This window comes from Lepus europaeus, chromosome 6, assembly GCF_033115175.1.
Source record: "Lepus europaeus isolate LE1 chromosome 6, mLepTim1.pri, whole genome shotgun sequence".
In the NCBI taxonomy this organism is placed as follows: domain Eukaryota; kingdom Metazoa; phylum Chordata; class Mammalia; order Lagomorpha; family Leporidae; genus Lepus; species Lepus europaeus.
Window position 1 is genome coordinate 80,772,345 of NC_084832.1, and position 27,530 is coordinate 80,799,874.

At 47.4% G+C, this 27,530-nt stretch overlaps 1 protein-coding gene and 1 pseudogene across 1 annotated transcript in view; one reads left to right on the forward strand and one right to left on the reverse strand.

Annotated features, from left to right (window-relative positions):
* Positions 1–12,827: 12,827 nt before the first annotated feature.
* LOC133762131 (dihydrofolate reductase-like) lies at positions 12,828–20,879 on the reverse strand (annotated as a pseudogene).
* A 4,873-nt stretch (positions 20,880–25,752) lies between these two features.
* Positions 25,753–27,530, forward strand: part of USP12 (ubiquitin specific peptidase 12) — a 106,011-nt gene continuing 104,233 nt past the window's right edge. The window contains exon 1 of the mRNA XM_062194444.1: positions 25,753–25,919. Coding sequence (XP_062050428.1) covers positions 25,872–25,919 — 48 coding nt within the window. The 5' untranslated portion in view covers positions 25,753–25,871. The remainder of the gene's footprint in view (positions 25,920–27,530) is intronic.

Sequence of the window (27,530 nt, forward strand, 5' to 3'; positions counted from 1 at the left end):
TTGGAGTCAGTGCCCAGCTCCGGCTCCTGATTCCCACTTCCTGCTAGTGCAGACCCTGGGAGGCAGCAGTGATGGCTCAAGTCATTGGTTTCCTGCCACCCACATGGGAGACCTGGATTGTGGTCTGCAACCTGCGGCCTTTGTAGGCATTTGGGAAGTGAACCAGTGAATGGGAGCACCTACTACTGTGCTCCCCCACCTCCCCATTATCTCCTACTCAAATAAAAATAAAAGAGACACAAAAAATAAAAATACACTTGTCTTTGGCAAAGGCATGGCATACAAAGGAGAAAAAACAAACTATGAATGTGCAGAGAGTTTCCGGCAAACTCATGGAAATAACTTTAAAAAAGCCCTAGGACAATGATAGAAGCAAGGCTAAGATTTCAGGAGTGTTGTTTACAAAAACCAGCAAGTGCAAATGGATAATAAGCATAAGAAAAGTTACTCCCACATACAGAGAAATGTAAATTGAAAGGCAGAGAGGTTTCTTATAGATATGCTTAATCACATTGAGAAGGCTCCTCGCTATTATTCCTAAATTTTATTTCTAAAATAATACACGGTGTTGGCAGCAATGCAACAAGGCAATCTACAGTGGGAGCATAACATTTTGGGCTTTCTCTAGAAATCAGTTTAACAGTGTACATCAAATATTTTATATCCATACTTCTATTTCTAGGCATCTGACTTAAGAAAGTAAACCTATACACGGTTTAAGATTTATTTGCAAAGATGTTCATCAGAATGCTATTCTCAATAGCGGCAGGTTGAAACGAACATAAAGTTGGGGCCAGCATTGTAGTACAGGAGCTTACACCCGCTGCCTGCAATGCTAGCATCTCATGTTGGAGCACAGTTTCCAGTCAAAGGTAGCAGAAGAGGACCCACATGTTTGGGCCCCTGTCACCCATGTGGCAGACACAGATAAAATTCGTGGATCCTACCCTGGCCATTGCCGCCATTTGGGGAATGAACTAACAGATGGAAGATTTCTCTCTTGCTGTCTCTGTCTCTCCCTCTCCTTCTCTCTCTGTTTCTCTCTATAACTCTGCCTTTCAAATAAAATAACTAAAAGAAAATAAATCTTCTTTAAAAATTTTAAAAAATGAAAAGAAACTAACATAAGGTCCACATGAGGAGAATGGTTAAGATAGTCATGGTCAAACACACAAGAGAATAATACACAACCATTTGATTTCTATTTGCAGAGGCTTTTTAATGCCATAGGAAGATGCTTAAAAATGAAGACACGAGCAAGTTTGATGAAGATGAGGTCTGGTCCAAGAACGTGGCTTCAGAATCAAGAAGATGGTGCATGGATTTGGGATGACTGTCTCAGTGATCTGGGACTGAAGCTGGAGCCAGAGGCAGGAGAGGAGGCCCAAGTTAATAGTCACGCAAAATAAACCTTAAAAAAAAAAAAAAAAAAGGCCGGTGCAGTGGCACATCGGGTTAACACCCTGGCCTGAGGCTCCGGGGGTCAGTGTAGGGGAAAGGCTAGAATAAAACAAGAAAAGAAAAAGAGCCTGAGAGAGAGGTCATTGGTGAGGAGAAGTGGCAAACACCACACCACCATAACACAGGAAACAAAGCATTCCATGTATGTAGGTCCCCTGGGCTCAGATCCACTGTGAAGTCTAGCTCTCTGAAACCAATCCTCTTACATGCAGAGAAAAGAGTGAGCAAAATGTACAAGTTCACCAAATTGTTCACAGTGATTTTGCCTACTTCCTCTTTTATGTTTTCTTTCTTTTTTTAAAAAAAGATGTATCTATTTATTTGAAAGTAAGAGCCACACAGAGAGAAGGAGAGGCAGAGAGAGAGAGAGAGAGAGAGAGAGAGAGAGAGAGAGAAGTCTTCCAACCGCTGGTTCACTCCCCAGTTGGCTGCAACTGCAGGAGCTGTGCCAATCTGAAGCTAGGAGCCAGGAGCTTCATCCAGATGTCACACTCAGGTGCAGGGGCCCAAGTCCTTGGGCCATCTTCTTCTTCTTCTTCTTTTTAAGATTTATTTTATTTATTTGAAAGAGCTACAGAGAGAGGTAGAGACAGAGAGAGGTCTTCCATCTGCTAGTTCACTCCCCAGATGACCGCAATGGCCAGAGCTGTGCAGATTCAAAGCCAGGAACCAGGAGCTTCCTCCGGGTCTCATGTGGGATACCAGTGCTTCAGGTCAGGGTGTTAACCCGCTGTGCCACTGTGCCGGCCCCATTGGGCCATCTTCAACTGCTTTCCCAGGCCATAGCAGAGAGCTGGATCGGAAGTGGAGCAGCCAGGACTCAAATCGGCGCCCATATGGGATGTTGGCACCGTAGGTGGTGGCCCTTCCTGGTACGCCACAGTGCTGGCCCTGTTTTTTGTTTTTGTTTTTGATTTAGATTTATCTTTTCTTCTGTTTTGAATTTTCCTTTAAGATTTTATTTTTTTGAGAGGCAGAGTTAACAGAGAAAGAAATAGAGAGACAGAGAGAGATCTTCCATCTGCTGGCTGACTCCCCAAATGACTGCCACAGCCAGATCTGCATCAGGCAGAAGCCCAGAGCCAGGTACTCTATCCTGATCTCCCACAAGGGTGTAGGAGCCCAAGCACTTGGACCATCTTCCTCTGCTTTCCCAGGCATGTTAGCAGGGATTGGAAGTGGAGCAGCCAGGACTCGAACCAGTGCTCCAGCATGGGATGCCGGCATCGCAGGTAGTGGCTTAACCCCCTGGGCCACAAAGCCAGCACCCATTTCAAAATGTTCATAATGTGATAAGAAAGGAATTCTGAGAGATCCTAAATTCAGTTAGAGGCCACAGGATGGAAGAAAGGAAGAGATAAGACAAATTTATATCTGAGAGCTTCGGGCTAAACCAACAAAGGCAAGGCAAAGAGAAATTGCTCCACCATGCTTCCCGGAAGGCAAGCCACCAAGGCGGTGTGGCGTCCTGCGGCAGAACCAGCTGACCCAGGAGCAGCACGCACTTCTCCTGCTGGACTGTCCTCTGATGTGAGGGTTCTGCGCACTTCGCGTTGTCCTTCGCCCTTGGACGTACACAGACAGTGTAGGTTCAATGTAGGTGTTTGTGTTCTCCTCTCCTCGCATGTTCATCACAAAATACCCTGGCTTTTTAGGTCTGCTGGACATGTTTTCAGTGCTATCTGCCACATTTCTGCTGCCTTAGGGAAGTTGTCCCGGGACCAGTCCTTCACGTTGGTAGCGTCTGTAACAGCTCAGTAAAACCCTTTCTTTAGAGAAACCCCTTGGCATCTAAATTTTTGTTTTAACAAACAGCACAGAAATATTTTTGAGGATTTCCAACTGCAGAAAATCAGCTTTTTAATTCCTATGGCAAGTTCAGAAGTATAGCGTAATGGAGCAAGGTGATTAGAAGGAAAAGGTTTCAAGCTGTATCATTTTAATCTGCAGGACAATTCTCAGTTGCTCCATAAGGGGACTCTGCCACCAAGTCTTCTCATCACCTGTACTAACTCCCACTCATGTGCTTTCTTAATCAGTTGGCCTCAGCGGATACCTCTTCTCCTTTGATCACTGCTCTTACTACACTCATTCATTCATCCATTTATGTGCTGTTCTTGTTAGATAGTGAGGGTATTACAAAGATGAAATCATTCTCTCTGCATGGCTTAAATTCAAATCCCCTTTGGAGTTGGTGCTCCAGGAACAGTGCCAACAAAGCAAAGCAGGAGTCTTGGAAGAGCAGGTGAATATTTCTACTGGGAGAGACCAGGGCCCACTCATCAGAGGAGTTGACATTAGAACTGCACCCTAAAGTATTTGGAATTCCAACACATGGAGAGGAGAGGATGCTCTCATCTCCCCGAGGGTGGGAACCACGCAGTCTCTGGTAGCTAGTAGGTATTTCCGCAAATGTTTATTTAATGAACATTAGTGGGCCAGGTGGAGAGAAGAGCTGACATAATCAAATTCTCAGAGACTGAGAAAAAAGATTTATTCCAACAAAAGCTGGTTGACTCTGGCGGAAGGAGAAACCATCTGAACAAGAATATTGGGTATTCAAACTGCAAAGTTACATTGAGTCAAGGTTGTGCTACACTAATGAGTACTCCATTAATAGATGATCCTGATAACCGACGAGAACTGAGGAATGGTTTTCAAAGCCAATACTATGGATCAGAGGTGAGGCAGCCAATTTTAAATCTATTAAAAGAGAAGGGAGGTGTGAATAGGGATGCACTATTGTGCAGGAATTATTGCTCATTTTCATGTGAAAAACTTCAGATTATCTTTTAGAGAAACAAGGAAATATTTACAGAGAAAACAGTCTGAGGTCTGGATTGGGGGTTGTGCAGAAGAGGAACAAATGAAACAAGGGTGGCCATGTGTTGATAGTCACAAAACTTGGGGGGCAACACAGGAATTGTCTAGGGTGATGGAAATATTCTACATGTTCATTATGGGTGGCAGTTAAACAGGCGTATACAATTTATTTTTTTATTTTTTGTTTTATTTATTTGAAATACAGAGTTACAGAAAGAGGTGGGTCCAGAGAGAGAAAGAGAAAGAGAGAGAAAGAGAGGAAGAGAGAGGTCTTCCATCTGCTGGTTCACTCCCCAAATGACTGCAATGGCCAGAGCTGAGCTGATCCGAAGCCAGGAGCCAGGAGCTTCTTCCAGCTCTCTCATGTGGGCACAGGGGCCCAAGGACCTGGGCCATCTTCCACTGCTTTCCCAGGCTAAAGCAGAGAGCTGGATCAGAAGTGGAGCAGACAGGAATTGAACTACTGCCCATATGAGATGCCGGCACTGCAGGCCACGGCTTTAACCTGTTGCACCACAGTGCTAGCCCCAGGCATATTCAATTAAAAAAAAAAAAACAAACATGCAGGGGCAGGCATTTGGTCTAGTGGTTAAGATGCCCATGTCCCATATCATTATGTCTGGATTTGATTCCCACTCCTAATTTCAGTTTGTCACTGCAAACCCTGGGAGGGTGTTTGGGTCTCTGCCATTCATGTGGGAGACCCAGGCTGAGTTCTTGGTCCCCAGCTCTGGCCTAGTGCTACCCCAGCTATTGCTGATGTGGGACATAGACCTACAGATGGGAGTGCCCTCTCTTTCTCTCTTTCCCTCTGTATCTTCCCCCCCAAACAACAACAAAATCCTTACATTTCACTGTCTGTAAGTGTTGTGGGGGTGGACATTCGTCCTACTGGTTAAGATGTTGTTCTCCCACTTCAAGGTACCTGGGTTTGATTCTTGCTTCAAGACTTCCTGCTAATGCTGACACAGGGAAGCAGTGGTGATGGCTCAAGTAATTGGGTTTCTGCCACCCACATGGGAGACATGGATAGAGTTCCTGGGTCCTGGTTTCAGCTCCTTACTGCACCCACCCTGTATATTGTGGCTATTCAAGGAGTGAACCAGAGGAAGGGAGCTCATCTGTCTCTCACATACATAATAAAGAAATAATAAAAAATTTTTAAAATGTATGTAGAAAGGTTGGATGATGGATAGATTGAGTTCATTTTACTATCATTTGTTTCAGATTTTCCATAATAAAAAGTAGGAAAAAGAAAAAAGAAAAGGAGAGAGGACTGAAGAAATCTACTGCAGTAATAGAAGCAGAAAAATGATTCGAATTATAGTGGTGGCATGGACTGAAAGCAGGCAGTCAGCATCAGCAAAATGCTCATTTGATATTCTCATCCATAAACTTGCTACTCCATCATCTCGTAAAGAAAAAATGGTGGGAAGAAGACATTTTCTTTGATGTGCTTTTGGTTATAGGATTGAGACTTTCTCAGCCTTCTTAATAACACACTCAGGAGGGGGAGTATTTAGGGCTTTGCAGAGCAAGGTCTGATCCTAAAGGATCTGGCAAGGAGATATCGTCCTTGTGTGTCTTGCTTCAGCCAGAACTGTGTCCACAGAATAGATGGGAGTGCCATTATCCTATAGATTTTTTTTTAAATTTAGTTGTTAGCAATCTCTCCTGATATATTTTCCTACAGATCTGATATCCTGGTGGCTAGAGATTCTTCTAGGTAGAGTTTTATGCAAAAGGTAGGCCAAGGAAGGTTTTTATGACAAGACAGACAAACCGGAACAACAGGCTCCGACATAGTATGCATGGGGGAAGTCATTTGTCCAAAGCTTTATGGTAATATTCCAGATCACATTCTGATGAGGCTCAACATGCAGAGATATGCCAGAGGGGCTGAAAGGAAGCAGCTGTCCCTGGAAATGCACCCATCTCCCATCCTACCTCCAATGGACATTGTTTACCCGGCATCCATTCCCTGCTTCCTCCCTTCTAACAGAAAGCTGGTTTGTCTTGGGTGGCCCTTGTACCTCACACAGCCTCGTGTCTCAAGGCAGCTGACCCCGGCCCCAGCTCCAGGAATAAACCTGCATAGTCAAAGGAAATCCCATACGTGCACCTCATCAGCGATGTGTACAGGAATCAACTTCTGTCTGCTTGCTCCTCTTAACTGTCAGCTCCACGAGAATGTGGGTGTTCATCCGTCTGGCCAAAAGCCTTGAGGGTGCTGCTTCTTACTCAGTAAGTACTGTGCGTTCTTCTTTTTCACGCTCCTCTTCAGCAACATTAGTTGAGCAATTGCTACACGTCAGAGACTCTTCTGATTACTGGGGATGCAAAGATATGTAAGACTCAATAAGTCTAGCAGGGAAGACAGACATGTAAACAGCTGTCCAAGAGTACACCTGATAAACACTGGCATGCCATTATGTATAAAGAGGCTGAGGGAGAAGGAGAGGGGCAACAGGTTCCCTGTAGAACCTGGGAAAGGCTTCCCAGAACTTCCGACACTGCAACAGGTCTAGGAGGTGGAGCGGATGTTTACCAGGTGAAGAATGAGGGCAATTGTAGTACCCTTGTGACATGTTGCCCAGATAAGTACCTTTTGGAGTGTGAAGGGGAGCTGTTAATAATGATACCAACAACAGCTGCAAGCAAAGGTTGTTCTGGGCAAATCAGGCCATCCAATCCCTCTTGGCAGAGGGAGACAATGAGAAGCACCTGGGGAAGGCAGGCCTTTCAGTGCACTGGAGTGAGGAGTGTGGTATGACTGGAGGAAGGCTGAACTGGAGTGTGAGGGAGCCCTTCTGGCTGGCACAGAGCATCAGCTTGGCAATGGAAACCTATGGAGGTTTCTCAGCAGGGGACAATATAGTCATTTGTGTATCCAAGGGCAGTAGCTCTGCATGCATGTAGAGAAAGGATTGGAGGGGCCCAGACTAGGGCAAAGAAACCAGGCAGGAGGTGGTGCACTAGGTCATGGTGGAAGAAGGGCCCCCTAACTCAAACAGTATTGAGGACAGGGGGTCAGAAGGAAATGCATGCACTGGATGCTTCTGACATAGAATTGACTGTGTTTCAAGAAAGGTGAGCCTGGGGCTGTCGGCTGCTGGCATCCCATATCGGCACCGATTCAAGTCCTGGCTGCTCCACTTCTGATCCAGCTCCCTGCTAATGCACCTGGAAGAGCAGCACAAGATGGCCCAAGTCCTTGGGCCCCTGCAGCCACATGGGAGACCTGGATAAAGCTCCTGACTTTGGCCTGACCCAGGTCTGGTCCAGCTCTGGTCATTTGGTGAGTGAACCAGTGGATGGAAGATCTCTATATCTCTCTTCTCTCTTTCAATCTCTCTCTCTCTCTCTCTCTCTCTCTCTCTCTCTCTCTCTCTCTCTCTCTTCCTTTCGAAGAAACAAGCAAATCTTTACAAAGAAAAATATACCTCTTGTGCAACCTCTGCCCCTGGTTGGGGGTATGTTTAAAAAAAACTAAAAGAGAAGACAGAAAGATGAGTCTGGGAGCCTGGGAGGGAAAAGAGAAATGGATGACGTGGACAATTTCAGTTTGGTGGACTGGTGGCTTCTGTTCTCCATCAGTGGTGAAAAGCAGAGAATGACCTCACTGTTTGGCTGACTCTCAGAGTTGACAGCAAGAAGATGCAGGAAGCTAACTCTTGCAGGGACCAAGTGGCTAATACAAAAGCCGAGTCACTAAATCCTAGGAATCAACACAGATGCAAAAAAAGGAATCAAGGTGCCTCCTGGGGCGAGGCATGAATGAGACGTATAGAGGCAAATGGGGGAAAGCTGAGTGCTGCAGCCTGGCATTCCATTGACTCACAAGTACACCTCCTGCATTTATATCCTCTGCACCTGCCAGTCATAATTCAGAGTGCAGTAGGGGTCCTGGACTAACACACGGAAGTCAATACGTCATGGCGCATAGGGTAGAGAAGTAAATTGTGCGAGCAGGAGAGGTGGGTTTGGAAGCAAGTCAAAGTAATGGATGTAATTGGTTTCCTGGGAACTCAGAGGAGGAAGGAACTCAGTGTAAATTACTAAGTTGGCATTCCATTTTGTCTACAAGTCCCTTCCTTTGCAAGGTTTATTATCCCCTGATTATTATTATTTTTTTTTTTTGTGGTAAAATACACATAACAGGGGCCGGCACTGTGGTGTAGCGGGTAAAGCTGCATGCCTGCAGTGCTGGTATCCTACATGGGCACTGGTTTGAGTCATAGCTGCCTCACTTCCAATCCAGCTCTCTGCTATGGCCTGGGAAAGCAGTAGAAGATGGCCCAAATCCTTCGGCCCCTGCACCCGAGTGGGAGACCGGAAGAAGTTCCTGGCTCCTGGCTTCAGATTGGCACAGCTCCAGCGGTTATGGCCATTTAGAGAGTGAGCCAGAGGATGGAAGACTTCTCTCACTCTCTCTGCCTCTGCCTCTCTGTAACTCTGCCTTTCAAATAAATAAATAAATCTTAAAAAAAAAAAACCAACATAATATGTGGGCATTTCAAAAAGTTTTTGGAAAAATGAAACTAAGATATAAGCTTATTTTAATACAAAAAATTTAAATCTATGCACAGTCCTTTATTTTGTTTAAAGGGCTTATTTATTTATCATTTGAAAGGCAGAATTAAAGAGAGGCAAAGAGAGAGAGAGGGAGAAAGAGAAAGAGAGAGAGAGAGAGATCTTTCATCAGCTGGTTCACCACCCAAATGGCTGCAAAGGCGAGTACTGGGCCAGGCTGAAGCCAGGATCCAGGAATTCCATCTAAGTCTCCAAAGTGAGTGACAAGGGCCCAAGCACTTTCCCAGGTGCATTAATAGTAGAGCAGCCAGAACTTGAACTGGTGCTCTACGGGATGTCAGTGTTTCAGGTGGCAGATTAACCTGCTACTCCAAACACTGGCCCCTAGTTTTTTCATAATACATGTTTTCCTTGAGCTTTTTGAAGATCCTTTCGTATTTGTCCTTTTATGTCTGGCTTATTTCATTTAGCATGATGTTCTGCTGGTTCAGCCTTGTTACACATTTCATCCTCTTTCATGGGTGAATAATATTCCACTGTATGGATAGATCACATTTTGTGTATCCATGAACATTTGTCATGTTGATGGGTACTTAGTTTGCTTCTACTTCCTGGCTATTGTGAAAATGCTCCTATGAAAATGGTTACACAAATATCTGTACAGTTTCCTACACTTAATTCTTTTGGATACATATTCGCAGAAGTGGAATTACTGGATCACGTGGTGATTTTATGATTAACTCTTTAAGGAATTTGCCATAGTGTTTTCCATGATGTTTGCATTATTTTGCACTCCCATTAGACATAGGAGGGTCCCAATTTCTCAACATCTTTGCCAACACTTATTATCTTTCTATTATAGCTATCCTAGTAGGTCCTTGTGAATTTTTTTTAGAGTAAGTCTGTTTCCCTTGCATTGAATACATTCTTTGATGAAAAACACTGAGTTTCAGGACTGAAGACAGAGGACCTGACTCAACTTCCTACCCTGCTCTGTGAGGTCCTGTCCAAGCTGATGTCCCTATAAAGCTGTGAGGACACAGACCAGCAAAGAAATGGATGTGGGAGTTTTCACTGATGAGTCTTAAACACATTTTTCAGTTTTGGGACTGGCACTGGGGCATAGTGGGTAAAGCTGCTGCCTGCAATGCAGGCATCCCATATGGGTGCTGGTTTGAGTCCCAGCTGCTTTGCTTAGGATCCAGCTCTTTGCTAGTGAGCCTAGGAAAGCAGGGGAAGATGGCCCAAGTCCTTGGGCCCCTGCACACATAAGGGAGACCTGGAAGAAGCTCCTGGCTCCTGGCTTTGGCCTGGCTCAGCTCCTGGCTTTTGCGGCCATCTGGGGAGTGAAAGAGCAGATGGAAGATTTCTCTCTGTCTCTTCCCCTCTCAGTGTAACTCTGACTTTCAAATAAATAAATATTTAAAATAAAAATAAATAAAGCTTTTTAAAAAGTTTTTAAGCTTTTTTTTTTTTTTTTTTTTTGACAGGCAGAGTGGACAGTGAGAGAGAGAGAGACAGAGAGAAAGGTCTTCCTTTGCCGTTGGTTCACCCTCCAATGGCCGCTGCGGTTGGCGCGCTGCGGCCAGCGCACCACACTGATCTGATGGCAGGAGCCAGGTGCTTCTCCTGGTCTCCCATGGGGTGCAGGGCCCAAGCACTTGGGCCATCCTCCACTGCACTCCCTGGCCACAGCAGAGAGCTGGCCTGGAAGAGGGGCAACTGGGACAGAATCCGGTGCCCTGACAGGGACTAGAACCCGGTGTGCCGGCACCACAAGGCGGAGGATTAGCCTAGAGAGCCGCGGCGCCGGCTTAGTTTTTAAGCTTTTACACATTATATGTTAGAAAGTCTTATTGGAGTACACTAGCAATGGTAAATGGGAGAACCAGGAACAGACCTCCAAAGAGGCGTTTTCTTTAATCTATCTTTCATCATTTTGCAAGGTGGAGCATGGAATTGGTGTGAATGGACTTCTGAGAGGTACCAACATGGTTTCCAGAGGGCTGGGTATGCTTGCAGCATAATGTATAGCTTAGTGAGCCAACACAGAGTCCCTCAATCCTCTTTTTTTTTTTTTAAGATTTATTTATTTTATTTGACAAAGTTACAGAGAGACAAAGAGAAAGAAAGAGAGCTCTTCCATCCAGTGGTTCATTCCCCAGATGGCTGCAACAGCTGGGACTGGGCCAGGCCGAAGACAGGAGCCAGGAGCTCCATTTGTGTCTCCCACGGGGGTTGCAGGGGCCCAAGGACTTGGACCATCCTCTGCTACCTTCCTGGGCCATTAGCAGAGAGTTAGATGAACCGGCACTCATATGGGGTGCTGGCATTGCAGGCGGTTGCTTATCCCGCTACACCACAGTGCCGGCCCCACAGTGATCTTTCTAAAGAATTTCAACAAGTTCGTGGAAACTGTAATAAAAAGAAAAGTTTATTTTGGTGCAAAACTATTTTGTATTTATGTATAATCTTTTCATAATCATATCTTCCATGGATTTTTTTTAAGACCGTGGATATCTCATCTAGTCCTAATCAGATTGATGGCAACTCCATTAATATAAAAAGAGGATACGAAGCTACTAGGCTTATAATCTTTAAGCACATTATTTTTCATTACAAAAGTAATATATTTTGTTTTTCTTAACAGATTTATTTATTTAAAAGGCAGAATTATCGAAAGAGAGAGACAGAGACAGAGAGAGATCTTCCGTCCACTGGGTCACTCCATGACAATGGCTGGAGCTGAGTCAATCCAAAGCCAAGAGCCAGGAGCTTCTTTTGGGTCTCCCACAGTGGTGTTAGGACCATCTTCCACTACTTTCCCAGGTGCAGGGAGCTAGACTGGAAGTGGAGCAGCCGTGACTTGAGTCAGTGCCCATATGGGATGCTGGTGCTGCAGGTGGTGGCTTTACCCACTATGCAGCAGCACCTGCCCCACATAATACATTTTCAATATGAAATATTAAACAATAATGAAATATGCAAAGAGAAAAGGGAAACTTCTGTATCTCTACTCCTCAGAGATCATCATCATTAACAGCTAAGTTTATAACTTTGCAAATATTGGGTATAAATTATCCCTATTATCTTACAAATCATCTTGAGTCTTTCTGTTTCTTTTCATTTAAAATATTTCAAATTTATTTATTTATTTGAGAGTTAGAGAGAAAGAGAGAGAGAAAGAGAGATCTCGCTAAGTGCCCAAAATGGCCAGGCCAGGCCAGGCCAAAGCTGGGAGCCAGGAACTCAGTCTAGGTTTCCCAAGTGGATGACAGAAACCCAATCACTTGAGTCCTTATCTGCTGCCTCCCAGGGAGCTGGAGTCAGGAACCCGAGCAAGGATCACTCAGACCTACCCCTGCCATTTCTTTTCCACAAAACAATAGATTATGGGCCAAGACATATATACTTAGCTCAGGCTTCAGCATTTTCCTCAGCTGTCTGGATGCACCAACATTCACTTAACCATCTCCTGTGACAATTAGTGCTTCTGGGGAACTTGCTTTAACACATTAGCCCCATGCTCTCATGTGACAGGCTTAGATTTCTTTTTCAATGAAGGTATTTTTTATTTTCTGATGCCAAATCTGTAACTTTTAGAGGAAGGGGGGGGTACAACTTGAAATAAATCAGGAAGCACCTGCACATTACTCATTCTTTTCTTTTTTTAATTCTATTTTATTTTTTATTTATTTGACAGGTAGAGTTATAGACAGTGAGAGAGAGAGAGAGAGACAGAGAGAAAGGTCTTCCTTCTGTTGGTTCACCCCCCAAATGGCCACTACGGCAGGCGCTGCGCCAAACCGAAGTCAGGAGCCAGGTGCTTCTTCCTGGTCTCCCATGCAGTTGTAGAGGCCCAAGCATGTGGGCCATCCTCCACTGCCCTCCCGGGCCACAGCAGAGAGCTGGACTGGAAGAGGAGCAACCAGGACTAGAACTGGTGCCCATATGGGATGCCGGCGCCGCAGGCGGAGGATTAACCAAGTGAGCCACGGTGCCGCCCCCTATTACTTATTCTTTTTATATACTCCAAGCTTGTACTTAACACCCTTCTCCTGCTGGAAATCAGGACTCTTGGGTACTCTGGGAGAAGTTTATATTTCTCTGAATAGATTTGGAAAAAAGGTGTCACTTTCAAATTCTGGCATGATCCTTGTCACAAATAGTCTAAGATGACCTGGCTGATCCATGGATTCCATATACACAGAGCTGCCTCCCTCTATCCAAGGCGTGTCTACTTCATTTCTTAATTCTGGTTCTTTAGAAAATTTTAAGGCATCATGCAGACTCTTGGCAAGAAAAGGTGCTCCCTGTGGAGGTTCCTGGTGTCCCCTACGGAGAACAACATTGATTCTTTAAAGGTTGATTGTTCTCAGGAATGGAGAGCCAGGTCTTCCTACCATCATCTCCAGATTCTGTTCATTTTCCACTGAAAAGCTTGTGGTCACTCTTCGGAAATAAATTCAGTCTTGAGCAGGGGCCAAGGCAGCCCCGTCCTGGGACACAGTGATGATGCAGACACATCTCATCACACTCCCAACGGCCCAGGTCTGACACCACCAGATTCCCCTGCCGCCTTTCTGATCCCTGCTACCCTCTCCTGCGTTTGCTTCCCTACAGTCTGACGGCCTTGCTGTTCCTCTAAGGTGCCTGGAGCGTTTCCACTGTGGGGCCTTTGCAATGCTGTGCTTTCTGCCTTCATGTGTCTGCTCGCTTCACACCTCCCTCCCCACCTCACCCTACCTCCCGACCCCGGTCTTACACCGTGTGGATCAGCAAGTAGAGGAAACAGCATTTAAACAAGGAAAGAAAATCTGACAACTTTTGAAATATTGTTTACAAACTCTACTATAAGGTTTTAAAGAGTGTGGGGCCAGCATTGTGGCACAGTGGGTTAAGGACACGCTTAGATTTTAAAAGAATAGCAAGGCTTGGCAGTGTGGCTTAGCAAATGATCTGTGAAAATTTCGTTAGAGATATCCACCCTTTCTTCTGTGCCTTGGCACTTTTACCACACTCTTAAAAGGCACTGGCTTCTGGTTTATGAATAAATTGACACACTGAAAGTGTGCAGGGCTTGTCCCAAGTCTAGCCCTCTAGTGCTATTGTTAAACTGCCTGTCGCCTTCCTCTGAAGACTCAGATAATAGAGTTTATTATTTTTCTGTCATTTTCATGTACAGTTCAAGGGCACTGAGTCCATTTATGCTGCTGTGCAACCCTCACCACTACCATCTCCAAAACACTTTCCATCTTGCAAAGCTGAAACTGTACCCACGGGGCCGGTGCCATGGCTCACTTGGTTAATCCTCCGCCTGCGGCATGCACCAGCATCCCATATGGGCAACGGTTTCTGGTCCCAGTTGCTCCTCTTCCAGTCCAGCTCTCTGCTGTGGCCCAGGAGGGCAGTGGAGGATGGCCCAAGTGCTTGGGCCCTGCACCCACATAGGAGACCAGGAGAAAGCACCTGGCTCCTGACTTCGGATTGGCGCAATGCCGGCTATAGTGGCCATTTTGGTGGGTGAACCAACAGAAGGAAGACCTTTCTCTCTTTCTCTCTCTCTCTCAGTATCTAACTCTGTCAAATAATGAAAAAAAGAAACTGTACCCATAAAACATAAATTACCTACTCTACTCTCTCCCTCAGCTCCTGGCAGCCACCATTCTGCTTTGTGTCTTTAAGAACTCGAGGCCTCTAGGAACCTCCTATGAGTGGAGGCAACCAGGATCAGTCACGTTGTGACTGGCTTGTTTCATTCAGTGCAATATCCAAAGCCTGTGTTAAAACTTCCTCCTTTTTCAAGGTTGAATGATATGCCTTTGTATGGATACACTACATTTTGTTTATCAACTCGCCTGACGGTGGGCACTTGGATTCTTTCTGCCTTATTGCAGCTGGGCATTAACTATTTTTTGAATCCAAGAATCCCCAGCAATTTTGACTGGGTTGTGTTGTTAGGAAAAGGAAAGCTTCCAAGTGAATAATCACACATTCCTTTTCTCTCCTTTGTCCTGTGGACCTGGGCTGGTGCTGATGTGGATACTGGGTCATTTAATGCTCCCAACAGCCTGCTGAGGGAAGGGGCTTCCCCACTGGCTAATGAAGAAACTGGGGCCAAGGGGGGTGAAGGAGCAGGATCATACCCCAGACATCCTGTGTGTAACTGTGTAATTCAGTCAAGCAATCTAAGACCCTAATTCAGAGAGAGAGAGAGAGAGAGAGTGAGAGCGAGAGAGAGCTCTTCCATCTGCTGGTTCAGTCCCCCAAATGGCCATAGAGGTCAGGGATGGTCCAGGCTGAAACCCAGAGTCCAGAGCTTCATCAGGTTCTCCCACATTGGTGGCAAAGGCCCAAGAACTTAGACTTGAACCACCTTCCACTGTTTTTCCAAGTGCATTAGCCAGGAGCTGGATTGGAAGCAGAGCAGCCATGGTTCCGATATGGGATAGTGGTGTTGTAGGCTGTAGCCTAGCTCACTTAGCCACAATACAAGTCCCAGACATCCTAATCCTTGACTTGAAACCCTCTAGTATCTCAGGTGTCAACCAGAAGTTGTACAGAGACTTAGTAACTTTGACTTTTCTCTGTCCGTTATTTTATTGTCCATTTCCTATTCACAGGAATGTTCAACAACAGAATCCTTAAAATGAGGAACTCCTAGCCGCCTACCCCAGCAGCAGCAGAGAGGAGAAGCAGCTCTGGGCTTGAGCTGTAGAGAGATGTGCCTTTCCCTGTTACCTGGAAGACCTATTTACATTTTTTTGGTAACATCTGTCATTTGTATGTCCTCAAGCTGTATGCCAGAAAACAAATATACCTACTCCTATAGGTGTTATCATTTTTTAAAAAATGATTTTCAGTGCATACCACACCTAACAGAATTGACAAGAGGGAATTGGGAAAGGCTAAAGCAAACCTCTCTTTTAAAAAAGTCCCAGAAAAGGTTAAGATGGAGAGGTGCTTAGGACAAGGGCCCTTCATTTGTTGGGGAAAAGTCAGCTACAGGATTTCTCATGGACAAGTGAGGCACATGTGATCATGTGATGATGGTCACGTGACCCTAGGACCTTGGGACGGACTGATGATCATCCACCTCTTTTTCTGTTGGATCTCAAGAAACATGGGGACAGAAAGAAATTTCTGGATTCACTTCCCTTCTCTTTACTTCTCACTTCCCCCATAACTTCTTTGTTTTGACAGTGAAGGAAAAATAACCTGTGGCTAGCCCTCTTAGAGCAGGCAAATAAATGCTCGCCCTTTAGTCCATGTGTAGAGACTGGTGTCAGAGTCTGAGCCAACAGAGAAGGGGGCGGGTGAGAGAGAGAGAGAGGTCTTCCATCTGCCGTTCACTCCCTCCAGATGTCACCAAGGGCCAGGGGCTGGGCCAGGGCTGGGCCAGGCTGAAGCCAGGAGCCTGGAACCCCATCCTGGTCTCCCATGTGGGTAGCAAGAGCATTAGCAGGGAACTCGTCTGAGATGCTGGCATCACAGGCCATACCTTAATCCACTGCAACACAGGCCCCATACAACATTATCTTTAAAACAAGAAGAAAATTGAGGCTGTTGTGGTGCAGCAGGTTAAACCACTGCCTGTAAAGCAGGCGTCACATATGGGTACCAGTTCACATCCTGGCTCCACTTCCAATCCCTGCTAATGCACCTGCTAATGCACCTGGGAAAGCAGTATAGGATGGCCCAAATGTTTTATGTGGGAGACCTGGAAGAAGCTCCAGGCTCCTGGCTGTAGATGGGCCCTGCTCCAGCCATTGTGGCCATTTAGGGAGTGAACCAGTGGATGGAAAACCTCTGTTTCTCTCTCCATTTTGACTCTATCTTTTTAATAAATAAATGTATAATTTGTGCCCTAGTAATTTTAAATATTGTTACATAAATTCTCTTTTAACTTTTAAAAATAATTTAAATTTTGCAATGCATTCACACAGTTCAAAACTCATATAACAGTATAAAAAGGGAGGCCGGCACCATGGCTTAACAGGCTAATCCTCTGCCTTGTGGTGCCGGCACACCGGGTTCTAGTCCCGGTCGGGGCGCCAGATTCTATCCCGGTTGCCCCTCTTCCAGGCCAGCTCTCTGCTATGGTCCGGGAAGGCAGTGGAGGATGGCCCAAGTGCTTGGGCCCTGCACCCGCATGGGAGACCAGGAGAAGCACCTGGATCCTGGCTTCAGATCAGCGAGATGCGCCGGCCGCAGTGGCCATTGGAGGGTGAACCAACGGCAAAAAGGAAGACCTTTCTCTCTGTCTCTCTCTCTCTCTCACTATCCACTCTGCCTGTCAAAAACAAAAAAAAAAAAAAAAAAAAAAAAGAAGAAGAAAAAAGTATAAAAAGGGACAAAGTAAAAATTCTTTTGCATTTTATCCCCTAGTTCACCCACTGCTACTTCCTTGATTCAAGGAAACCACCTTGTTCTTATTGATGAGAGTTTCATTATGCTAAATATATTCTGGAATTTTTGCTTTTATGTAACATTATTGTGGTTAGCTGTTTTAATAGGGTATTTTCTTACGAAAAGAAGAAGTGGGCTCCTTACCTGTTTCTCTCTCAGCTGGGGCTGCGGCTTGAGCATTTCAGGAAACTCCCAAGGTGACACACGGCTGCTCACAAAATGCCCTCAGTAAGCTGGGGATGGCCAAGGGGCAAGGAGGCCTTGTGGGTGCTAAGATGAAAATCTACATGTGAAAGTGACAGCAAAAAAGCTTTTACATATGGTTCATCTCTGCAAAAGCACACAGAAAAACCACTCTGAAAAATCTGAGAAGTTAGGTGGGCGGGAGTGGGCAGGCAGACACTGCTTCTTCACAGACAATAATGCTGAGTGTGCAAATAAGGTACTGGAGTCCAGGGGAGGTTGTGCTGGTTGTTTTTGGTTGTTATTGCTGTTTCCTTTTCCTTTTCTTAGGAACTTTCTCATTCAAGCTGAACAAAAGTTGGGGAGAAAAGGGGGACTACAACCTGACAGTCTGAAGCAGGCAAACAGTGTGTTCATGCTGTGGGAGCCTTCAACTTCACTACGTTCATTAGAGAAGATTCAGGAAACTCTGCTGAGTATCAGAATTATTTCTTTTTTTATTTAAAGCTTTATTTATTTATTTGAAAGGCAGAGTGACAGAGGGGGAGAGAGATCTTCCATCTGCTGGTTCACTCCCCAAATACCCACAACAGTCAAGGCTAGACCAGGTCAAAGTCAGGAGCCCAGAACTCCATCTGGCTCTCCCACATGAGGGGCAGGGACCCGAAGTACCTGGGCCATCTTCTGCTGCTTTCCCAGGTGTATTAGCAGGGAGCTAGATTGGAAGTGGAGCAGCTGGGACTCGAACTTGTGCACTGGTATGAGGTGATGAAGTTGCAGGTGGCAGCTTAACCCACTGTGCCACAACACTAACTCCAGAATTATTTTATTTTTATATACTCTAGAGTTGGACATCATTCTGGAGTTGGAGTTAGGTGTTTGTGTTTATCAGTTTTAGTTCATTCAGTTACAAATGTTTATTGAGCACTGCTCTTTTGTAGGCATTAGGGACAGAGCTAACAAATGGAAAAGCTCCCAGTGTCCATGAACTTATTCCAAGAAGAATGTACCAGATGTCAGGCAAGGTTTACTTGAGAAGGTGACATGTGAGTAGAGGTCTGAACTACTATGCTAAGAGCATTCCAGGAAGAAGGAATGGCCAGTGCCAAGGCTCAGAGGTGCCAAGGAGCTTATTGGTATTTGAGGAACAAGACAGAAGAATACAGTGGATGAGGGGAGATGGGTATGGGATGAAGCTGGAAAGATAGGAAGAGAAGGAAAATGGGGAATAGGAGGAGAGAGAAGAAGGAGAAGGACGCGGTAGGGGGGAAGAGATGTGGTAGCATATATATATATATATATATATATATATATATATATCTTATTTAGACAGAGAGACGGAAACAGAGACAGAGAGCTCTATCCCTTGGATCACTCCCCAAATGTCTACAACAGGTGGGACTGGGCCAATCCAAAGCTGGGAGCTGGGAATTAACCCAGGTCTTCTACATGGTATTGCAGGGACCCAACTATTTGAGCTATCACTGCTGCCTCCCAGTGTCTGCATTGGTGTGAAGCTGGAATCAGGGGCTTAGGTGGGACTTGAACCGAGGCACTCTGTAGGGGACATGGGCATCTTAACCACTAGGCAAAATGCTCATCCCTGGTTGATACCATAAACAACCACTGACTTTCTCTGAGCCCTTGTAATACTATAAATCATAAAGTTGGAACTTGTCTATTTTACAGTTGTTAGTGTACACATCTTCTCCAACTATATGGAAAACTTTAGAAAGGCAGGCTATTGTTCCTTAAGTGTCTACCACAAACACAAGTCAGAGGTACTCAGACACATTTCACTAAATATCTGGAATCCAGATATACATCGTCGGACAATGTAATGACCAGAAAGGATCATGCTTGCGTCCAAGGTGTCAGTGTGTTCTATGCTTTGTGGCTCTGTGTGTGTGTGTTTGCAGAAGAAAAGAGTGGCTGATGAAAGCATTTGAAAAAGTATCCACTTCTCAAGGTAAGCTCAGCCAGTTCTGAACTTGTTCTAGGTAGCTGAAGTGATTGCATTATCCTCACTAGCATCGTTTGTCTTCTCTGTCTGAGCCTGCTCACTGGGGTGCTGAGTACCAAAGAAAATGTCCTGGTTTGTATCTGTGCTCGTCAGGAGACAAAGTTTTCTTCCCGGTGATAAACCCGCTGGTTTGATAGTTCCTCAAAATGTTGTGTTATGCTTAGTCTCAGTGAATTGCAAGACTGGGATTTCAGATTGGTACTATGAGGAACAAGAAACAGGTTGAAAATTTTTATGTATTTATTTTCATTTTATTTAAGAAGCAGAGAGTCAGAGAGATACAGAGACAGATAGAGATCTTCCATTGATGATTCACTTTCCAAATGCCTGCTGGAGCTCAGTCAGGCCAAAGCCAGAAGCCTGGCACTCAATCATGGGTCTTCAGTGTGGGTGGCAGGGACCCAAGTGCCTGAGCCATCAGCTGCTGCCTCCTAGGGTATACATAAGCAAGAAGCTAGAATCAAAAGTGGAGCTGAGGCTTGAACCCAGGTACTCTGGTATGGAATGGAGACATCCCAAGAGGAGATGTCTTAACTGCTATACAAGTGCCCACCTCAAGGAACAGGTTTTTAAGATATACACATTCCACCACTTATTATAGCAGAGATCCTAGAGACCATGACCTTGGCCAGTGTCCCTGTGGGCTGGATTGTCCCCTTGATGTTCTACACTTATCTCTACAAACTCCCTGCAAAAGCCTCAGACACAACCCACATTCCTAGAGCTGTTCTCTATCACAGCTTTCCATGTGCTGGGAGCCCGTGGGCCTGTCCCAGCACCACACCCCCACTCTTCTTCATCCTGATCTTCCAGACTGCAAAGCTGTCCTCAGCTTGTCCCTTCTGCAGGCAGAGCTGTGCCCACTGTCCTTAGGGCTGGTAGCATTTGGTTCTTCAGGCTCTCTGCTCATTTTCCATAAAAATCTTCTGTTCACTCCAATGGACTGTGTCCTTTCTGAAAACACAGATTTCCTTATTCATCTGTAGCTGATCAACAGACATCTGTCTGAATGAATGAACTCACAATGCAGTTTTAAAAAGAGAACAGAGTTGTATCTTTGGCCTTCTTTTAAGCCTGTATTTAAATAATGACAACATTTTATTTATTTATTTTTATCTACTTGAAAGGCAGATCAAAAGAGAGAGAGAATGTGTGTGTGAGAGACAGAGAGACACAGGGAGAAAAGGATCTTCCACTTGCTGATTCACTCTCTAAATGTCCACAGCAGCCAGGGTTGGATCAGGCTGAAGCCAGGAGCCAGGAGCTCCAGCCATGTTTCTCTGAGTCATCATCTGCTGCTTCCCAGGATGTGTCAGCAGGAAGCTGGATTAAAAGCAGAGTAGCTGGGACATGAACTGGCACTCTTATATGGTGTCCCAAGCAGCAGCTTAGCCCCTTGCATCCCAACATATGTCCCAAAATTTTAGACCTACTGGCCACACGCCATCCTGCCTAGCATATGTCAGGCAAGTGTTCATTGTGCAGATGACTCGACTCTACTCTTCTGAACTGGAAGTCAGCCTTGAAAAGTAAGTCACTGCGTTGTTGATTGAAAGCATTAGAAAATCATTGATTTGATTGACATTTACTGCTGGGTGGCTGGATGATATTAATACCACCAAGCAGATTCATTCAACTGGGAAGAGGCAGGGTGGTGGGTGAGCATTTGACTCAGCAGTTAAGATGCTGATGGGTGTGGGGGGAGGCTTAGGCACAGTAGCTTAAGTTGCTGCTCGGGACACCCACTTCCCCTATCAGGGTACATGGTTTGATTCCTGGCTACTCCACGCCTGATCCAATTTCCTGCTAATGTGCATCCTAGATAGCCCCAGATGATGGCTCAATTACTTGAGTCCCAGCCATCCAAACATCAGGGACCTGGATGCAGTTCTAGGATCCTGGCTTTGACCTGGCCCAGACATGGCTGTTGTGGGCATTTGAGGAGTGAACCAGTAGATGGAAGATCTGTATCTGAAGTGAACTGAAAATAAATAAAAGTTAGAAAGGAAAACTAAGGCAGGGTGGTGAAGAAGAGAGACCATGGATTTGAGAGTCAGAGTGTCTGGGTGTGGATTTGGCCCTGCACCTGCTGGTCAGCCATGGTGAATGCTGTGCAAAACACAAAACGATCCATCTCTAAAGTCACATTGCAAGAGTCACATTAGGATACGCATCTAAAGTACCAATTAGGTGGCTGGCACATAGCAGTGGCTCATTAAATATGAGAGGGCAGACTGGCAGTCCTCTTGGGCTGTATTTGTCCAACCTGTCTTTGAAAATGTGGACATTGAATGTCCATTTGAATCTCTACACTTTGTGTTTAGTGCCAGGCAATCTCTTAAACAGATCTCCATGTTCTATTCTAGTAACATAATTATGTCATCTTTATCTTCTAGATGAGGGAAATGAGAGAAGGAACATCTATTGGAGTATATTTTGGACCTAAAACCTACATGCAAATCCCAAAGGCTCAGTGCCTCTTAATTCACTTGCCAGAATTAAAATGAGGTACTTAAAAAATTATTTATTTTACAGGCAGAGTGACAGAGGGAGAGGAAGAGGGAAAGAAGAAGGAAAAAGGGAGAGGGAGAGGGAGAGGGAGAAAGAGAAAGAGAAAGAGGAGAAAGAGAGAAAGAGAAAGAGTGATCTCTCATCTGCTGGTTCACTTCCCAAATGGCTGCTACAGTCAGGGCTGGGCCAGGCCAAAGCCAGGAACCCAGAACTCATGGCATTGCAAGTGGTGGCCCAATCTGCTGCGTGACAACATTGGCTCCCCAAATGAGGTACCTTTACAAAAGCTGATACAGGGCCAGCATTGTGATGTGGTGGGTTAAGCTGCCCCCTGTGATGCTGGCATCCCATATGAATGCAAGTTTGAGTCCCAGCTGTTCTCCTTCCAATCTAGCTCTCTGCTAATGTGCCTGGGAAGGTAGTAGATGATGGCCCAAGTATCTGGACCCCTACCATCCATTTTTTAGACATGGATTGGGTTCTGGGTTCCTGGTGTTGGCCTGGCCCAGCAATAGCCATTGTTGATCATTTGGGAAGTAAACCAATGGATAGAAGACCTCTTTCTCTCCATTTCTCCTCTGACTCTGTAACTGCTTACTCAAATAAGAATAACTCTTTTTAAAAAAGAAAAGCTGGGATAGCAGAGTAGGCAAAGTATGGTTTCTGGATCTAGTTCCAAAGATTTCTTCATCTAGAAAGTGGGGATAATCATACCACCACTTCAGTGGTTGGAAAAAGTGCTTATACATGATTAGTTCTTGATATCTGTAAACATGGATGTCTCACCCCTACCCTCTTTCCCCTCCTCACCATTTCCTTTTCCTCCCCTCGCAAACAAACCTTCACTGTTTAATATGAGCTGGAGCAAATGTACACACGACTTCAGGGAGAAGGGAGACATATGTGAAGTGACCCATGGAAAACTGGAGACAGGATGAATAACAAACAATGAAGTAGCTTGTGAGGAACTGGGTGGGGGGTGCAGGGTTGTGTAAGTACTTGGATGAAAGCATTTTATTTATTTATTTTTTATTTATTTTTTTTGACAGGCAGAGTGGACAGTGAGAGGGAGAGACAGAGAGAAAGGTCTTCCTTTTGCCATTGGTTCACCCTCCAATGGCCGCCGCGGCTGGCGCGCTGCGGCCAGCGCACCGCACTGATCCGATGGCAGGAGCCAGGTGCTTCTCCTGGTCTCCCATGGGGTGCAGGGCCCAAGCACTTGAGCCATCCTCCACTGCACTCCCTGGCCACAGCAGGGAGCTGGCCTGGAAGAGGGGCAACTGGGACAGAATCCGGTGCCCCGACCGGGACTAGAACCCAGGGTGCCGGCGCCGCAAGGCGGAGGATTAGCCTAGTGAGCTGCGGCGCCAGCCTGGATGAAAGCATTTTAAAACACTGTGCTGGGGCCTGTGCTGTGGCGTAGCAGTTAGAGCCACTGCCTGCAGTGCCGGCATCCCATATGAGCGCCAGTTTGAATCCCAGCTGCTCCACGTCTGATCCAGCTCTCTGCTATGGCCTAGGAAAGCAGTGGAGGATGGCACAAATCCTTGGGCCCCTGCACTAGCTTGGGAGACTTAGAGGTGGCTCCTGGCTCCTGGCTTCAGATCGGCCCAGCTCTGGCTATTGCAGCCATCTGGGGAGTGAACCAGTGAATGGAAGCCCTCTCTCTCTCTCTCTTTCTGCCTCTGCCTCTAACTCTGCTTTTCAATTAAATAAATAAATCTCAAAAAAAAAAAAAAAAAAAAAAAGAAAGAAAGGCAGAGTTACAGAGACAGAGATCATCCATCTATTGGTTCACTTCCCAAATGCCACAATGGCCAGAGCTGGGCTGATCTGAAGCCAGGATCCAGGTGCTTCTTCCAGGTCTCCCATGTGGGTACAGGGGCCCAAGCATGTGGGCCATCTTCCGTTGTTTTGCTAGGCACATTAGCAGGGAGCTGGATTAGAAGTGGGAGTAGCTAGGACTCCAACTGGCACCTATATGGGATGCCAGAGCCACAGGCGGCGGCTCTACCCACTATGCCCAGTGTCAGGCCCAGTTGTTTCAGTTTTACAAAGAGCTTTCTTGTGCCTAGCAAAAATTGACTTTGTGTACAATTGAGCCTTGGGGGTTCTTCTGAATACATAAGCTACAGAATATACCTCGATAGCTCCAGGACACAAGCAAGGAAATGAGCTGGAGCTGAAGCTCTTCTATTTGGTTAGCACAGTGCTTTTTGTTTGGGCAGATAAGCCATTGGGAGACTCTGCAGTTAGGAACCATGGCATTCGTTGGGAATTCAGCTGTCTTCCACACGGCGTCCAGGGGCTGGGAGACGCTGGGAGAGGTAGAGGACTTGCCTCTTGGCTTTCCTCCCTAGGCTTGTTTGGTGCACAGACATGAATGCACAGAGGTGGAAACACGGCCTTAGCCACTAACCCGGCATCAAAGGCAGAAGGGAGAGTGCCTAACCTCGCAGAAGGCAGGCACTGGAGAATGAGGAGGGCCACCTTGGCACGCGGCTGCACCCACTCGGCATTTCTTCACTCCCAAGCAAGCTTATAACAGAATCACTATGGAAACAGCATTCATGTAGCAGAAATCCATTCTTCATCCAAACGTAGCTCGCTTTGTTTTGGTGTTCGAAGGCTTTGAATCTATACCTAATTTTAGAGGTCGGCCTGAATTCGGGCCGTTAGCCCTGCTGAAATGCCCGAGCCCCAGAAAAGCACCCCGTCACTAGTTCATCTGTCAAACAATCACATCCAAAGCTACCCGACCCACCTGAAGTCTTTTCTTAAATAAAAGAAAATAAAACTGAGCTGCCAGACACGAAGAACAGGGTGCATGTACGAATTTTTAGAAAAGTAGCATAAAGAAGGAGCTATCATCCCACTAACTAACCCTGCTTAAGTATGACTCTCTGACATTTTGCTGGGCTCGCTTTCCTTGTTCCCGTGACACCATCATCACTGTCGGGCTGAGACCCTCTCCGCTTCGCAGCTCAATTTACCGATCACGGGAAAAATATTCTAAATTTACAGCGACAGGTTGGCAGGCAGGCAGGCAGGTAGGGCTCGCTCCCTTCCCCTCCCCCACTACTTACCCTTCCTTTTAATTCAGAGTCAAACATACTGTGTTTATTGCCTCGCTTTTATGTAGCTAGCCTTTTTGTAAGCTACAGCGTTTGCACCCAAATTCTGAAAAAAGAAACAAACCTAGCACTTGGGACGTAGCCCCGGGATAGCTTCACTGTACAAGAGCAGCTTTTCTCTCTCTCCACCCACAATTTTCCGATTCACTGTCCCCGCGCTCGGGGGCGTCGGGTCACCCCTGCTCCAGGATTCGCCCAGCGGCAGCCGCCGCCGCCCCACCCGGTTCGGCGCCCGCAGCCCGGGCTCTGCGGCCCTCAGGCTCTAGGACCGCGCGGGACGCGGACAGGAGGCGCGCCCGCCCTGGGCTCCGCCCCCGGCCGCGCGCCGGGCGGGGCTGGGCCCGAGCCCCCGGGCTCGCGCTCCGGCGCCGGGGCCGCGCGCGGGGCGGTCCGAGCGCGCGCGGGGCGGGGCCGCGGGGCCGCGCAGCTGCCGGGCATTAGGGCCTCGGCGGAGCCCGCTCCCCAGCGCGCTGGGCGGGGTGTGCGGCGGCAGGCTTCGCGGGCAGGCGCGGGCCCCGAGGCAGCGGCTGCGCCCTGCGCCGGGGCGGAGCCGGGGGCGGGCGGGCGGCCGGCAGGCGGGGGCTGGGGCCCGAGGCAGGGAGTGCCTGAGCGCCGGCGGCGACGACGGCAGCGGCGGCCCAGCAGGCTCGGTGCGTGGGTCCGCGGCGGCTCGGGGGTCCGCCCGCGGGCTGCGGTGCGAGCGGGCGGCCCGGCTTCCCTCCTCCCCCGCCGGCCGCCGCCGCCGCCGCTGCCGCCGCCGCCGCTGTGATTGGGTAGAAGATGGCGCTGGGCGGATGGAAATCCTAATGACAGTCTCCAAATTCGCCTCCATCTGTACCATGGTAGGTGCGGCGCGGGCGGCCCGGGACTCCTCGGACGGGCGGACGGCCCTGCTCGCCGCCCCTCCGCTCCGCTGGCGGGGGCCTGGCGCGGGGGCGGGCGGCCCGGGCGGGGGCGGTTGGACGGCGCGCGGGCGGGGAGCGCGGGCGATGAGCGGCCCCCGCGGCAGGGGAGGCGCCCCGCGGGCCAGGCTGCGAGGGGCGATCGCCGTGCTGGACGTGGCCGGGGGGCGGGGGGCGGCCACCGGCCTTGGCGAGCCCCGGCCGCCCTGCTCCGGTCTCTGCCGGGCGCAGCCGGCCTGTGGGGGCGCGGCGGCGGGCTGGGGGTCGCAGGGGCAGGGCCGCGGGGCCGCGCCGTCTCCGTTTCCGTGTGGCCGGGCGTCGGCGGCGGGGGCGGGGGTCTGCGGGCAGGAAGGAAGGGTTTCGGCCGGCCGGGATGGGCAGGCTCGCTGCTGCCCAGGCGTGGACGGAAGTCAAGTGTAGGTTTGCTTCTGGTGCCTGTGGCCAGGCCGGGGGTGCGACCCCGTGCCAGGGGCGCCGGGAGTATGAGTGTAGGTGGAAACTTTAAATAAGTGGCGTGGCCGTTCTCTGCGTGTCCTGCTCGCCCAGAGGAACCCCGTTTGCAGCGTGTGTCCAGGTGTCAGGCTTGGCCCTGGCATCCACGTTAATCTCGGAAAAGCAGCTTTCCTCTCATTTGCTCACTTTAATCCCCCGGCGCATCTGTGTGCGGCGGCCAGCGTTCCTGTGCGGGGCTGACTGCAAGGGCGGTGGTATTTGTTTCATTAGGGCCTTTTGAACAGACTTGAAGGGAGAAGTGCGGATGCTCCTTCAGAGTCTCCAGTTAAGCTTTCTGGGTGCATGTAGAACTTGGTGTTTCTGTGCCTGGCCCGAAGGACCGCATTTTTCCACATGATGGGGCAACTTCCTTTCATTAGCTCCTTAAGAGCCTATATGTCGGGATCGTAATTTATGAGTCATCGCCCAAAAAAGTTATTCTTTCCGACGTGAGCCTGGTGGTTATGGTACTGAAGACTTGTGAAGTCTTCTGTTCCTGGTCTCACGGGCTCTTTTTCATGCGTCTCAATTCATAAGAGATCCCGGGGCAGCCTTGCACCTAATCTCTCCCTAGTTAGAGTGAGCAGTTAGGTCGCAGAGATGCTTGTAAGAGGCAGTTTATCTTCTGAGTGTTGAGGAATAATCTCAAAAAATGGCCGAAATCAGGTGGGCTTAAAATCTGCCCTGGAAAAGGAAGAAGTCATGTGGAAGAATGAGTCATTGAAGAATCCCTTTCCCCAAACGGGTGTTTGTTCTTTCTCACGATTTACATTTGAGGAACGCATTGGTGAAGGGACTCTATTAAAACGATTTCCGAGGTTGGTGTGAGCTTGTTATTTGTAGACACGCCAGTTATTATCCTGTCGATTTCAAAGTGAATGTGATAATTAAGTCTTTGACAGTGATAATTTTGCCAAATGGCTGAGTGTGCACCTTGTGGGGTCATAGTTCATTGTCAAAGTCTAGGGTTTCAGGATTGGGTGATCCTCTTTACTGTTCATTCATGTGCTAAAAACTGTGCTGAGTGCTGGGGATCCCATAGTTTCTGCTTTCATGTGT